We start from the raw sequence: 14612 nt of genomic DNA on the forward strand, positions 1-14612 counted from the left end.
GATTAATAAATGAATTCAATATCAGTCTGGGCTACAAGGAGAATTCTGAGTCATTCATAAGCAACTACAAAAAGAATGAGGAAATATCTCCATTAAGACAGAAACAAGAAGCACAGAACACTAGGTAATTAATGTAAAGAATATAAGTTTTTAGGGCTCTAACATAGCTGTAGAGAAAAACTGTACTAGATCACGAAGACTGAGTTAAACAGCTACTAAAATCAACTTTCAAATAAAACATTAAGATACTTTACAGAACTTGGAAAGTTGGAAAAATAAATGGGCAAAGTAACAAAGAATATTCTATAAAAACTAAGAGGAGAGTGAGCATGGAGGCTCACACCTGTAATCCAACACTTGAGAGGCTGAGACAGCAAATCTCCATGAGTTCAAGAATATACTGGAATGCACAGTGCGTTAGTTCCAGGCCAGCCATTGTGAGCTGCAGTGATCCTGTCTCAAAACCAAGAAACCCATCAAGGACAAAGTCAGCCCTATGAAACACTAAAAGCAATGCCTAACCACATGGGTGGTAGTGCCCACCTGTAATCCCAACACTCAGAAAGTACAAAAAGAATCACAAACTCAAGGTTATCCCAGCTACCTAGCACATTTAAGGCCAGCTTAGACTCCAAGACTGTCTCCAAAACAAAACCACCCACCTCACAGCCTCCCTCACCAAACAAAGCACCCAACCAAGAGACTGGGTCTCAACACAGCTAAGGAACGACTTGATACAAATTGGCTACACTACTGTTTAAATAAGATTTATTTAAGTATTTAATATAAATAATTTTAATTATTAAATAAAAGATATAATATTTCAATTATATAGCCCTAGCCACCTCTCAATTAATCTTAAATCAGCCTGTTATCTGATATAACCAGCTGTGGCAGCTCTGTCATGCTCAATACTTGTAAGAGAGGAACCCTGCTGGCTTCTTGTCCCTAAATGGCTCTATATGAGTCTTATTCCTGCTGTAGTATAACTCACCTGTCACACGCTCTGAAATAAGCTACAGTTTACTTTAGTCACATGGACAGGTGAGAACTGTAGTCACATGCAATTTACGTCTGCAATTCCCCTAGTGTACTTTAGGGAAAGGGGAGGGATATCCTGTCGCCTCTTCCCCACCTCCAAAGCTACAGGCCTAATCTGAGCCAGAGGAGCCAAGCTTATAAACGCCTCACAAATTAGCATTTGACTGTGTTCTTAGACTTGATACAAGAAAGAGAAGACAAGAGTAAGATGTGGTGGTGCAGACCTGTAATCTTAGCACAAGGAGGGCTGAGGCAGGAGGATCCCATTTCGGGGAGGAGGGACTAGTTTAGTGGCTCACTCTTGCAATCCCATCATGTGAAAGGCTAAAGCGGTAACAATACCCAGAGTCTAGGGCCAGCCTGCGCTAAAGAGCAAGTTCCAGGCTAGCCTGAGCTACAGTGTGAAATCCTGTCGAAAAACAAATGTCCACACTTCTTGCAAGAGGCAAGTCTAGGAAAAGAGCCTTCTCTCTTTGGGGGAATGAGGACAGTGATAGCAAAACTTTAAAGTGACTGCATGTAAAAGACACCGAGAAGCCACCAGGACACAACCATGACCTGAGACTGAGGCACTGCCACATTAGTAAGGCAGTGCACACAGACCACACCACGGACCTGTTTTAAATCACTCTTTCTGGATAATGACGATTAAACATGAAGCAAGTATAAGTTAAAAGGGAAAACTTCAGTCTTTGAGGTGGCTCAGCAGGTCAAGTGACCTGGATTCAGTCCTTGGGACCCACATGGTAGAGAGAGAACCCACTCTACAAAGTTACCCTCCAACTTTCACAAATGCACTGTGGTGTGGTACACTGGTACGTACGTGTACACACACACACACACACACGACCCACAAAATAAATAAATACAAAAAACGAATTTATTTATTTACTTTTTTGAGGAGAGACAGCTCAGCAGTTAAAAGCATTGGTCGCTGCTCTTCCAGAGGACCCACATTCAATTCCTAGCACCTACAGGATAGCTCACAACTATCTCTAAGTCCAGTTTCAGCCTGGAGGATTCAACACCCTCACACAGACATACATGCAGGGAAATACCAATGCACATAAAGTAAAAATTAAAGAAAAAGAACTCACTATCTAGATCAAGCAGGCTGGCCTCATCACAGACCCACCTTCCAGAGTTCCGGGATGAAAAGCATGCACCCCCATACCTGGAAAACATTTAAGAACACAAACAACAACAACAACAACCATCCAGCTGGACAGTGGTGGTACATTCATTTAATCCCAGAATTCAGGAGAAAGAGGCCAGCCTGGTCTACAGCATGGGTTCTAGGACAGCCAGGTCCACACAGAGAAACCCTGTCTTGAAACACCATAAAAACTAAATTAAAAAAAAAATTATGAGCACCTACTATGTATAGGTCCTTACATCACAAAACAAATAGCTTGAATCCTACTTTGTTTTACTGTCACAAGGTGGGAAAAGAACCATAATAAACACAGTCAATATCAAGTCAGAAACCATAGGTGCTGCCCATATGGTACAACAAATAAACAGCTGTAGGTTTAACCAAAAGGCCTTTGAACAGCAGGGCAACATTTGGGTTAGCAGGCTGGCTCCTCAGGTAATATACTGGCTGCCGAGCCTAGCCTAAGCTGGACCTTAAAAGGTCAACAGCAAGAACCGACTCCCAAAAGTTGTCCTCTGACCTCCACACAAAATCCATAGTTCACTTGCCCACATACATCAGCACACACTTGCCAACAAGTAAAATAAAGAGAAATTTTATGAAGTTTTAAAGAGGACAACATTTTGGCTGGACCTTGAAAGGACAGGTAGGACCTACACATCTAGAGATGGACAAGGACCACCTAAAAGTCCCTGGAACTAGACAAACCAGCTATTTAATTTAGCTGAAATAACATTTTTAAGGTAAATGGGACTGTAAGGCCATATCTGTTCAAATGTCAGATGTAAAGAGGTGAATTTTATATCCAAGCAATTGAGAAAAAGATTACTAAACATAACACCACCAAACCTCGTGGCCCACGAAGCCAGGGGACAAAGGCTGGCTGCACACACAGAACGCTTCCCATGAACTTTCTGTATGACTCTTAGACAATAGCTATAAAGAAAAGTAAACTCTAAGTTTAAACTACAAAGAAAGCAAAACAAAGCCTTTTCTCTTTCCAACATCAGTTTCTTCCTCCTGCTCACACACACAATTCTTTCGTACTCAGAGTGAAAACCCACCCTTTATGACCCCACTGGTACTCAGCCACCTCTTTCCTCCTTCCCTGGTCCTCTCAAGAGGCCTTTACACCTCCACTGTCCAGCCCTCCTGCGTCCCACCCCGCTGCTCTGCTCTCACTAATGACTTCCTTTGCAAAGTCAATGGTCTGTTTTTCACCCTCTGAATCCCAAACTGTTTTACAGTCTTGCTCCTAAAACTCCTTTTGTACCCTCACTTTCCTAATCACTGCCTCACACAAGCTTCAGATTCCTCTCCCTCCTGTTCCTCACTGTTAAGGTTCCCAAGGGTTCAGAGTGTCTGGTCTTCTATTCTTTGCCTTCACTCAGTCAATGACCTTATCTCTCTTTGGCTCACTGCTGGCTAACTGGGCTTGTGGTACCACACAGCATTGCTAAAAATGTTTGCACTAACCAAAGCAAAGATAAGAGAATTTGTTCTTTACAAATAATTCTTACTTCTAAGATTCTTATAAAATTTCCGAGAAATGAATTCAAATGTGTAGATGTTTAGAACATCAAAAAAGAACTGTGGATGCCAACAAAATATTTTCTTTAAAAAAAAAAAAAAAAAAAAGCAAGGACTGAAGTTAATCAAGTTTTGAAGGTAAAGCTAGAGGATATTATGTACAAATTAAGACAAAAACACAACAAAACGAAGTCAGGCACAACAGTCAGAATGTCTGTGCAGCCAGGCTGAAGAAACAATGGACAAAATTCTAGCGGGCATGTCCTATTTAGGTCAAGAGTGAAGGCTAGGCCTGCTGCTAGATAGAGGGAAGTGGGTGTGTCTTCAGACTCCGTGGGTAAGGAAACAGATAAGAAACTGGTAAAGCCTTGCCCTGGCCATTAGAATAGAAAACTTTCCTGTGTATTACAGAGAAATCCAGGGAAAGTCCACTTACCCTGAAAGGACTCACTAATTATTACATGAGAACAAATGTAACCTTATGATTTCTCTTCTGCTGTGAACTGCGGGGCTGGACAATGAAACCTGTGAAGGTCGTGACCTGACTACTCAGGCCTGTAAGTCAGTAGCAATTTGCAAGTTACTCTCTTTCTTTTTATATATCATCACTTGGCATTCCTGATCATGTGAACATCTCAAGAGTTTAAATGCTGGTTAGACTGTCAACAAGAAAAAGCATTCCTATGCTAAAGAACTGTTTTGAACCTACCAGAATCCAACAGACAGGGGTAGAAAACAGAGAGCATTTCTACACAGCATCTCACAGAACCACTGCAGCCCTGCAGAGGACCTGTAGAAGCACTGGTGTGGTGTCAGTGGTACAGTGCTTGATGAAACACTGCGTCTAAGATACAGCTAGGTCACAGTGAATCAGAGGTGAAGAGTCCCCCTCTCCAATACAGATCCCAGTCCAAGAGCAGACAGAACTCTGCCTTGGGCTTTCACACTGAACTGCAGTCAGAAGGTGACAGGCCATGGGACTCACAGAGAAAACAACAAGAGGAGAGTCTGTCTAGATGGGAGGGGCCATCAATACTCAGTTCCCAAGAGTTCATCTACAACTTTTTTACAAGTTACAGTAAATCCTACAAGCGAAGAAAACAAAATCAAAACTTTTCTGAAGGTCTCTAACAGGCTAGTGCAGTGACTAGTCTAACAGTTTTTTTTTTTTGTTGTTGTTGTTTTGTTTTTTAAAGCTACAACCTTTTTATTGGGGCTCCCTCAGTAAATGAGATTTTCTTCTTTAAGATACAGCTCTAGTGAGAGTGATTACTAAAATCTGAAAGGTGCGGATTCTTTCCAAAGATCCTAGGAACTAACTGCAGAATTTTTCCCAATAAAATTCAATTTGGTTACCTGGGGGGTCCCTGGGATACCTAAAAGGTTCAAACTCTAAGGCATTCTGCTTCTAACTCCTTAAGTTTAGAAAATGTGATACAGAAACTCCAAGTTACAGATACTTCTCAGTTTACAGAATCATGTAAAACCAGCATTTTAACTTCCAAAAAAGAATTATTAAACTTTAAAAACATAGCCCATGATGGTGGCACATGCCTTTAAAAACCCTAGCACTTGGGAGGCAGAGGCAGAGGAATCTAAGAGTCTGAGGCCAGCCTGGTCTACAGAGAGCATTACAGTTCTACAGGTAGGGCTACATAGAGAAACCCTGTCTCCAGAGAAAAGAAAAGGAAGGGGAAGGGGAGGGGAGAGGAAAGGGGAGGGGAGGGGAGGGGGAGGGGAGAGGAGGGGAAGGAAGAGAGGGGAGGGAGGGGAGGGAAGGGGAGGGAAAGAGAAAGGGGAGGGGAGGGAGGGGAAAGGAAAGGAACAAAAACAAAACAAAAAGCTTTTAAAAAATATTAAAAAAATAAATTACAGTACTTTAAAAGTCAAACTCATGGCTTATTGTCAGGGAAATAAATTACTTAAGTGTTCAGATGTCAACCTGCAACTAAAGCAGTGCTTGGTCAGTTACTCTTCAAATATTCCTCCAGCCCAGAAGTGGTGTGAGGTTCTAACCCCACAGTCCAGAGGGAGAGGCAGATGAACCTGTGAGTTTCAGGCCAGCCTGGTCTACGAAACAAAACATCTTTTCATTTCGCATGAAATGGTTTGAAGAAACAGGTATGAACAATGAAACTTCATGATTTACTGGTGTTATTGATGTTACAATCAGATACAGCTGTGTGACATCTCACACTATGATGGCATCTGCCATCTGTAAAGGAAATGATCACATAAAATGCCTCCAGTTTCTTTTCCCCTCAGGACTTCATCATAAAATTAAGAAGTGATTTAAAAACAAATCTAAGGTGTTAACTTTGGTTAATTTTAGTTTAAATCTCATTATTATCCAAATTATATCATACCACTTTAACCTATAGGCAAAACACATTTGAATAAAACGGCCTACAGGCCTAGGTGTTTTAAACTACGTTCTGAAAAAGTTACAGCTGCTAAAACAGGTATGATCAGAACCAATACAATACCCTAAATCAGAATTGACCTCCAGCAGCTCTGGAGACCTGTTTTTCATTCTCTGCACATGAATGATAATGCCCATGGTCACAGACCACCCCTTAATGGAATCGGATCTGAATTTAGACAGCAGTGCAGACAGAAGTGTTCTCATTCATCAGCTCAGCACCAATCACCTACTACAGAGCAAGAAGTCCACAGAGCGTGCGAAGGCACACACCTTCTGTAGGGCGTTTTGTTTGCTGTCTGTCATCTCTCAGAGAAACAAGACTAGACCTTGAAGGACTGCACTAAGGAATTGGAATTTTATTCCACCATTAGCCAAAACCACTAGCATAGGACTGCTATAATCTAACTTAGATCACATAAGGTCACTCAGAAAACTGGCCTCCAATGAGGTAGCCAGACAAGAAACTCAATGACAGAAGACACTGGAAAAGGACTGTGGGAACATACCAGATAGACTCTTTTTTTTTTTTTTTTTTTTGATCACTAATCAGATTTTTTATTAAAACCCTATTTCATTTCTAAACACAACTGTCTGGTAAAAGCCTTCCATATCTATCTATCTATCTCTCTCTCTCTCTCTCTCTCTCTCTCTCACACTCTCTCTCATAAACACAAACCCCTCCTGTCTTCTCTCTATGCTCCTAAACTTGTTTGCTTTTCTTTTTCTTTCTCTTTTCTTCAGTTTCTCTATGTAGCTCTGGCTATCCTGGAACTGGCTGTGTAGACCAGGCTGGCCTCCAGTTCACAGCCATCTCTGCCTGAGTTACTTAGACTGTGTTAGTATCACTGTCGAACAGTCTGGACTCTGAGCCCTTTTATGGTTTGAATCCTTAGGCGAGTTTCTTGCATTCTTTTAAACTTTTCATTTTGTTTGTATGTGGAACACGTGCATGGGTGTGATATGTGCATCTGAGTGCCAGCATTCAAGTGTGGCACAGGACAACTTTGTGGAGCTGGGTCTCTTCTTCCATATTTACGTCTTCCAGTGACGGCGCTCCGGTGGCCAGGCTTGTGAAGCAGTCAGTTTTACCTGGTGATCCATCTCATCAGCCCTACCTTATACTCAAAACATGAACACACAGAAATACAAAATAAATCACTACGCTAGTTCTTTGGTAATGAGGCTCACTTGAATGTTTAAGGAAGATGGCCTTCTCCTTACAGAAACAGTAAGCCAAGCACAAGGATTGCAGGTTTAAGTGCAATCCTACACAAGGATTGCACCGATTTCAAGAGCCAAGTGGGAACTTCCACAGACTGACACTGAAACTACTCCTCCTACGTATATCCTGGCCAAGTGTTTTCCTTCAGCCTTCAATTTGTGTTCTTGAGTGCATTCTTTACTTCCGAAGTGTGAGTAAAAAGGACAGAAAGAGAACCGTGCGGTTAATTCACACCATGTGGATTTTCGTGAGGCTGGGATATAGCTCAGTTAACTACTTGCCTAGCATGAATGAGTAAAACTCTGAGTCTAATCCCAGCACTTGATGAACCATTTCAACACAAGTGCCCATTCTCACTGAAGAGGAAGAGACTATCAGGGATCAAAGCCAGTCTCAGCTACATAAAGAAGATCCTGGTGTCCCTACCAACTACTTTAAACTTCTTCTGTTAACAACTTTCATTTCACACTTTAAGAGGGAATGGTGTGGCAGCCTTGCCATGCCAGCATCCAGCAGACAGGAAAGGAAGACAGCGAGTTCAAGGTAACTTGAACTCATAATGTGTTCCAGGTCAGTCTAGACGCTACAGTGAGATCTTGTCTCAGAAGAATAAACGAAGTATGACACTCTATATTGTAAACACGACGAGACATCAGGAAAAGCTAGTAGACAGGAATCCTGCAGTAGCCCCTCCTCCTACTCAACATTCTTCCAACAGAAGAGAGACTGAAAAGTTGCCATCATATTAATCAGAAGTTATGTGCCAGATGGTGCATAGAGGACAAAGGTTAATATCACATGGACCTCCTCTCAAAGTTTAGTGAGCAGGCTCAGTTTTCACACAAGAAATGGAAGGGGTGATGCAGACAGGACGATATCAAGTATTAAAAATGAAAAGACCACCTTTCAGGAGTGGGCAAAAAATACTTCACAGCTAGATGGAGCTTGAGCTAGACCTTGGGTGATAGAATCTTCTAGGAAATGAGCAAGCACAAGAACTCTGAACCATATGATCTTATAGGCAGAGCTTAATGTTTTAATACAAAAAAAAGTTAAACATGCATAAAACAACAGAATAAAATAACAAATATGAGAGATCACAGTATTTATCAATCCTAGCAATCTTGTTTCATATGTAACTTACATGTCACAGCCTATAACATACACCTATTTTTGTTTAGTTTTGTTTGATTTTTGGAGACAGGGTTTCTCTGTAGCTTTAGAGCCTGTCCTGGATCAGCCTGGCCTCGAACTCAGAGTCCCCCCCCCCCCCCCCCCCCCCCCCCCCCGGCACCTCTGCCTCCTTGAGGGCTGGGATTAAAGATGTGCCCCACCATCACTATTCCTTCTGAACTCGTTCTCAGACCGTGTACAGGGTCACAGTAAATTTTTCCTTAAGGCAGAATACAATTTTTTTCCCCCAGAGCCGAGGATTGAACCCAGGGCCTTGCGCTTGCTAGGCAAGCGCTCTACCATTGAGCTAAATCCCCAACCCCCGATTTTGTTTTTAAACGTATAATCTGTATAATCCAAGTGAGGAATGACAAAAGATACTGCAAATGTCAGAAAACCCAAAACTCACTCACACATATGTGCAGGATGCCTCCTCCACGTTGGTGTTTCTGTGAGAATGGGTAAAGTGAGGAGAGAACGCATGGGCCATACTCAGCACATTTCCTCCTCTGAAACTAGGATGGTTCCCCTTAGAGACAAGTGGGAATGAAAGGGCTGCAGGTTAGACACTATGTGTTTAGTTTTCTGTCCCCTAGTTGGCTTGGGAAGAACCACACATGGGGTAGGAGCCTAGCTTCCCCATCCTCTCTCAAGAGGCTGTGGACTGTCTGCACCTGAAAACACACTAGAACAGAGAGGCTGAGCATTCTGATGGCAAGGTGCTTGCTTCCTCAACTGTCAATCAACAGAGCTGAGACCTAAGGAAGTATTTCAAGAGACTGTATCTTGTAAATGCTCTCAGCCTTCACAAAGTAGTCTCTCCTTAACCAGTAGGGCCCATGAGCGGCACAGAAAGACACTTTAACTTTCCATTTTATGGACAGGGCTATCACTTTGTAGCCCAGGCCAGCCTCAAACAGGGATTGCAAGTGTGTGCCACCATGCACAGCAGTTTCCCCATTTCCTGACCACTGTGTTGTTTTTCCAACCAACCCACAGCCTTTTCACAGTAGCCACAGGGTCCCCGGTGCAGGGGTCCTTGTGGTGCAGGCCCAGCTCTAGGTGTGCTGCCACGGCCATGCAGGCAGCATCACTACCCCCAGCACCTTCACTTCCTACTCCAGCCTCAGGAAAGCAAGCTGTGTCCCTGTGTCCCCCACCACCTGCCCCTCACTGCCGCCAAAAACTGTCAGTCTGTCCTTTTAAGACACAAGTGTAGTCAACCCAAACCTAACTTTCTTTCAGTTTCTCAGCTATCTTCTTTCTGGGGCTATGCACACATGTCTGAAGTTTTATTAAATTATCTTCAATCACGATGAGTTCCTGACTTACCATAACCATTCTTTGTTTTCACATATAACCCATTTCTTTCACTGGCTCCCTGCAACGACGCTTATAATGCTGACACTTGACAGTTTGTCCTGGGCTTTGTGAAGGTATCCACTTAATCGGCACAGGCTGAAGAACTCACTCACTTTTCCAAAGACAAAACCGAAGCGGACATTCAACCCTACTCTAGGGAAAGTCTACCGCTCTGTAACAAACCACAAGCACTTCAAACCACCTCCAGCCTCTCTAGACTGCAACCAGGCTCCCCGCCCGACACCTACAACCTACCTTCCATCTCTTGTTTTCTCACCCCCAAGCCATTACTTGCTCAACTACACCATCTCCACTCGTCCCGAATACAATCAACTTCCTCCACTGCAGACACTCCACACCTCTGCACTTCTCACATCTCTTGCCCCCATCCCCACCCCAAACTTGGGACTCCCTCACCAGGAGGCCTTTGTCACCCCCCCCTGTAAACCACAAGCCTGTGTCCCACTCAGTCCCTCCACATGCTGAAAAGTCCCACCGAGAGGGACTTAACTTGCACACCCTCCATCTCCGCAATCGACCCACACAACACGAGCACACCGCGAATCCCTACAGCTGAGTACCAACCCTTACAAAGACCGCCCATGCCCCACTGCTACCAACGACTTCCTTTCCAGAATGTGGTCATCCCAACACACTCCCCTCCGCCGTGCAAGGCTCTCTCGGCGCAGGGCCCCTGCCCACCGTGGAGGCGGCCGCTCCCCCACCCCACCCCGCCACACACACACACACACACGCACACACACACACGCACCCCACTACTTGCAAGTTGCGCCTCTTACCACCTGTTCTCGCCGGAGTGGGGTACACCTCCACCCGGGCCCGCCTCTGCCCACCCTCTCCAGTCCCTCCTGCCCGCCACCACCCGCGCCAGTCGGTTCCGCGGTGCCGCTCGGATGCCCGCCCCTCCCCCTGGGCTCCGAGGACGCCCGCACCCCGGCCCCGCACGCCACCTGCGGCCCGGCTTCCCCACCACCATCACCACCACCACCACCACCACCATGACCACCACCACCCCAAAGCCCGCACTCACCACGAATAGGTCTGCTCCGCCATGGTGCTTGCCTCTCGGGGCTCCGCGGCTCGCTCGGCCGGCGGCAGAGGGCGCGGCCGGGGGCCCGGCGGCTCGCTCGCTCGCACGGCGGACGGGCAACTCGGGCTCCGACGGGACTCCGACGGGCCCCGCTTCCCTGGGCCCCGGCGCGGCCCCGGGCTCCGCGCTCGGCCTCGTCAGCCGCGGCGGCGGCGGCGGCTCCGCTGCGGCTCCAAACCCAACATGGCGGCGGCGGCGGCGGCGCGGAGAACAAGGGCCCGGGGCGGGCGAACGGCAGCTCGGGCCCGCGCTCAGTGCGCGCCGGGCCGCGGGAGCGCCGCGCTCGGGCGGCGGCGGCGGCGGCCGGGGGACATGGCCGGCGGCGGCGGCGGCGGCGGCGGCGGCAGCGGCGGCGGGGACGGCAACGGCTGAGGGGGGCGCTAGGCGGAGAGGCGAGGCCGCTCGGAGCACACCCGCCGAGGGAGGAGGGGACGGGAGGGAGGGGGGCGGAGAGAGAGCCCGGGCCGCGCGTCACGTGCCCAAAACACGCTCACGTGACCGCGCGCGCCCCGCCCCTCGCGCGCGGCCCATGCGCGGAGCGCCCCGGCGCCCCCCACCCCCGGGCTCCAGGCCCCGCGTCGGCGGCCGCCGCGTGCTAGGCCCCTGGTGCGCGTCGTTCGGCTGCCACTCAACTGCCAGCCTTCCGTCATCCGTGCGTTGGCCCGGGTCCCCAACTGCCCGTCAACTGCCATCCGGTGCCCGCGTTCCCGGCTTCGGCAGGCCACCGTAGCTCACGCGGCGCCCGGGTGCCGAGTCCGAGGCTCCACGGCTCGTCTTCTTCGTCCATCAGCGGAGCCTTGCGGGATGACCAGCTAGGCGTCAGCTCCGTCGCCTGGGCCCTTGTCCTTGCAGACACGGCCTCAGGGAGGGAAGCGAGGCCCGAGTGGTTCACGCCGACCAAAGCCCGGAGACGACGATGGCAGAGTTAGGAAGCCATTTACAAAGGGACAGAGACGAAAGGAAAGGCGCAGGCTACTTTAGATAGGGTGGATGGGCACGGCGCAGTTGGTAGAGTGCCATGTGAGACCCTGTCTTAGAGAAAAAGAAAAAGGCCAGGTCTAGTGGCGCATGCCTTTCATCCCTGGAGGTAGAGGCAGGCAGATCTCTACAGAGTTCTGGGCCAGCCAGGGCTACATAGAGAGGCACAGTGGCAAATAAATAGGTAAATGGATGAATAAGAAAGACAGAGAAACGTGAAAGCATATGTCTAAATGTAAGAGTATCTGAGAAAGCTGTATAGGGTATGTTTCTGATCACATGACAGAGATTCTGGAAAACTAACTATGGAGACAGTGTAAAGGTCACTGGGCATCTGGGGCCGGAGGGACAAATAGAGGATTTTTTTAAGGCCACAAAACTAGGCTACATGACACTGTAACCCCAGAACTGCAGAAGTGGGGGTAAGCAGAGCAAAAGATCAGGATCGTCCTCCGCTGTACGGGAATTTGACTCACGGGGTTTGACAGAGTTTAAGGCCAGGCTGAGCAAATGAAACCTTAAAGAGAAAGAACAGGAGAAGTGAGAAGATGGCCACAGATGTCAACTTAATAGACCAGAGACCCACCTCAGGAACCTAGGCCTTAGGTAAAAATGGAATGGTGGGATGAACTGAACCCCCCCATTCCACCTTCCCCTTCAGCTTACCAACAGGAAAATCATTTTGGCAAGAGAGTGGTACCAAGCAAGACCCAGAAATGGAAATGTCTGGGCTTAGCTTAGAGCCAGGCAGGGGATGGGTGATTTGTGCTATAGGCTGTTGATGGAAGACACTGAAATGCTGGGTGGAGGCTTTGAACGGTCTCCCCACTCCTTCCTCTCAGTTACTGTGCTCGTGAATGAAAATGATCAGGTTTCAGAAACACGGCTGGCTAATGAACACACTACTCTTCCTGGAGGTCCCCTTTCTTCCTCCCTTCACAGAGAGCAAGGCTTGCACAGCTGCGCCCTGCACACTCAGGATCCTCGGTAGCTCACCCAGTGTTAGGCCAGACTGAAACTCTGCTCCAGATTTCCAGGGGCTGCCCAGGCTTACAGGGAACTCCACACCCCGAATCTATCTCCAAAAAGATGAGTTGGCCATTACCCATGTCATGCTGCTTGCGTGTCCCCAGAGGGGAAGCCTTTCCTGAGTAGGTCAAGTACACAGTTCCTGCGAGCTTTCTACCTTCCTCCTCTCCCCCAACACCAGGCTCTAGGACCAGCCTAGGTCTAGGTGTCCCCTCCTGACCATCACCAGAGAGAAAGCCCAAACCACCTCTCTCTAACCACTCAGAAAGCGTCTGCCCAGCCACAACCCCATGGGTGGCATGGGGAGATGAAACAGCTAAGATCCCACATCCTTGACATTCATGAAACTCTTACAGTTCTTAGGTACTTCTACAGAAAAGCCAGCTGTGACCTTAAGTGTGACACAGTCATTCTGAGTCTCCAAGCCCAGCAAGTGAGGTTTCAGATCCCATGGGAAAGGCCCGAAGCCATATAAGCAGGAGTGGCTGTGGGAGGTACCAAAGCTCTTTCCCAGGGGAGCTAAGAACAAAACAAACCAGACGTGTCGTTAATGCAACAAAAAATGACAAGCAGGTGCTCTGGGCAATTCTCTTCGGCTTTGATTCCCAGTGAGTCACAGGAGGTTAAGCCAAGGGAGAAGTTAGTATGAGGTGAACCAAACAGGAGTGGCTGAGAGAACACCACCAAAGCTTTACTAGAAGCCAATACTACGCTCCCCAGTGGGGGAAATTTTGGTGTAAGAAAGGAGGAGACAGGGCTTGGTGGAGGTATAGGATAGAAACCTGAACCAGAGGCTCCCGAAGAAGTATCTCTTATATATGACGTCTATGACAAGTACCAAATAGCACTTGGTGGGGCTGGGAGGTCATCCAGACCCCAGAAACCCTGTGAGCATGGTCACTAGAGATGAAGAGAACCCGGAGCCTTGTGACTTGAGTATCTAAGGCTATGAGAATGTAGTAGACACCTCTGGGTCAACATTAAGATCTCCACAAGCAGCTGGGCGGTGGTGGTGCACGCCTTTAATCCCAGTACTTGGGAGGCAGAGCCAGGAGGATCTCTGTGAGTATGAGGTCAGCCTGGGCTACAGAGTTCCAGGAAAGGTGCAAAGCTACACAGAGAAACCTTGTCTCAAAAAACCAAAAAAAAAAAAAAGATCTCCACAAGCTTGCAATCCTCTGGGAAGGCCATTCTGGAGTAAACTAGAAACCTGAGCATTGGCTGGAAGTTTCCCAGCTTGTGGCACCCAAGGAGTGACTTTCAATGCCTGTGCCAGCTCTTGGCTCCAAGCTGGAGCCGCCCCAGGTGTATCTGTGCATCTCTGAGCCTCAGCCGAGGAGTCAGGTGTGTTTGGCAAGGGTTCAGGTGTTGGCTATCCCTCAGGAGGAGTGCTCAACTCTCCTCCAACCCTACCCCCAAGATGAGAGGGCCATAGCTTGTGTAATATTTGTTGAAAGAGACCATGAAAGTGCCTCTAATTATCCCCATGGTAATTATAGGATAGTTCTATCCACTGAGTGTGTTCAAAGGAGACTTGGAGAGCCTCCCAGGATGCATCATCTGCCTTAGGCACAGGCTCCAGGGA

At 47.5% G+C, this 14612-nt stretch overlaps 1 protein-coding gene across 1 annotated transcript in view; it reads right to left on the bottom strand.

Moving 5' to 3' along the window:
- Nucleotides 1-11309, bottom strand: part of Sppl3 (signal peptide peptidase like 3) — a 100434-nt gene extending 89125 nt beyond the window's left edge. The window contains exon 1 of the mRNA XM_036172053.1: nt 10961-11309. Coding sequence (XP_036027946.1) covers nt 10961-10983 — 23 coding nt within the window. The 5' untranslated portion in view covers nt 10984-11309. The remainder of the gene's footprint in view (nt 1-10960) is intronic.
- Between the last annotated feature and the right edge of the window lie 3303 nt (nt 11310-14612).

This window comes from Onychomys torridus, chromosome 22 (assembly GCF_903995425.1).
Source record: "Onychomys torridus chromosome 22, mOncTor1.1, whole genome shotgun sequence".
Classification (NCBI taxonomy): Eukaryota; Metazoa; Chordata; class Mammalia; order Rodentia; family Cricetidae; genus Onychomys; species Onychomys torridus.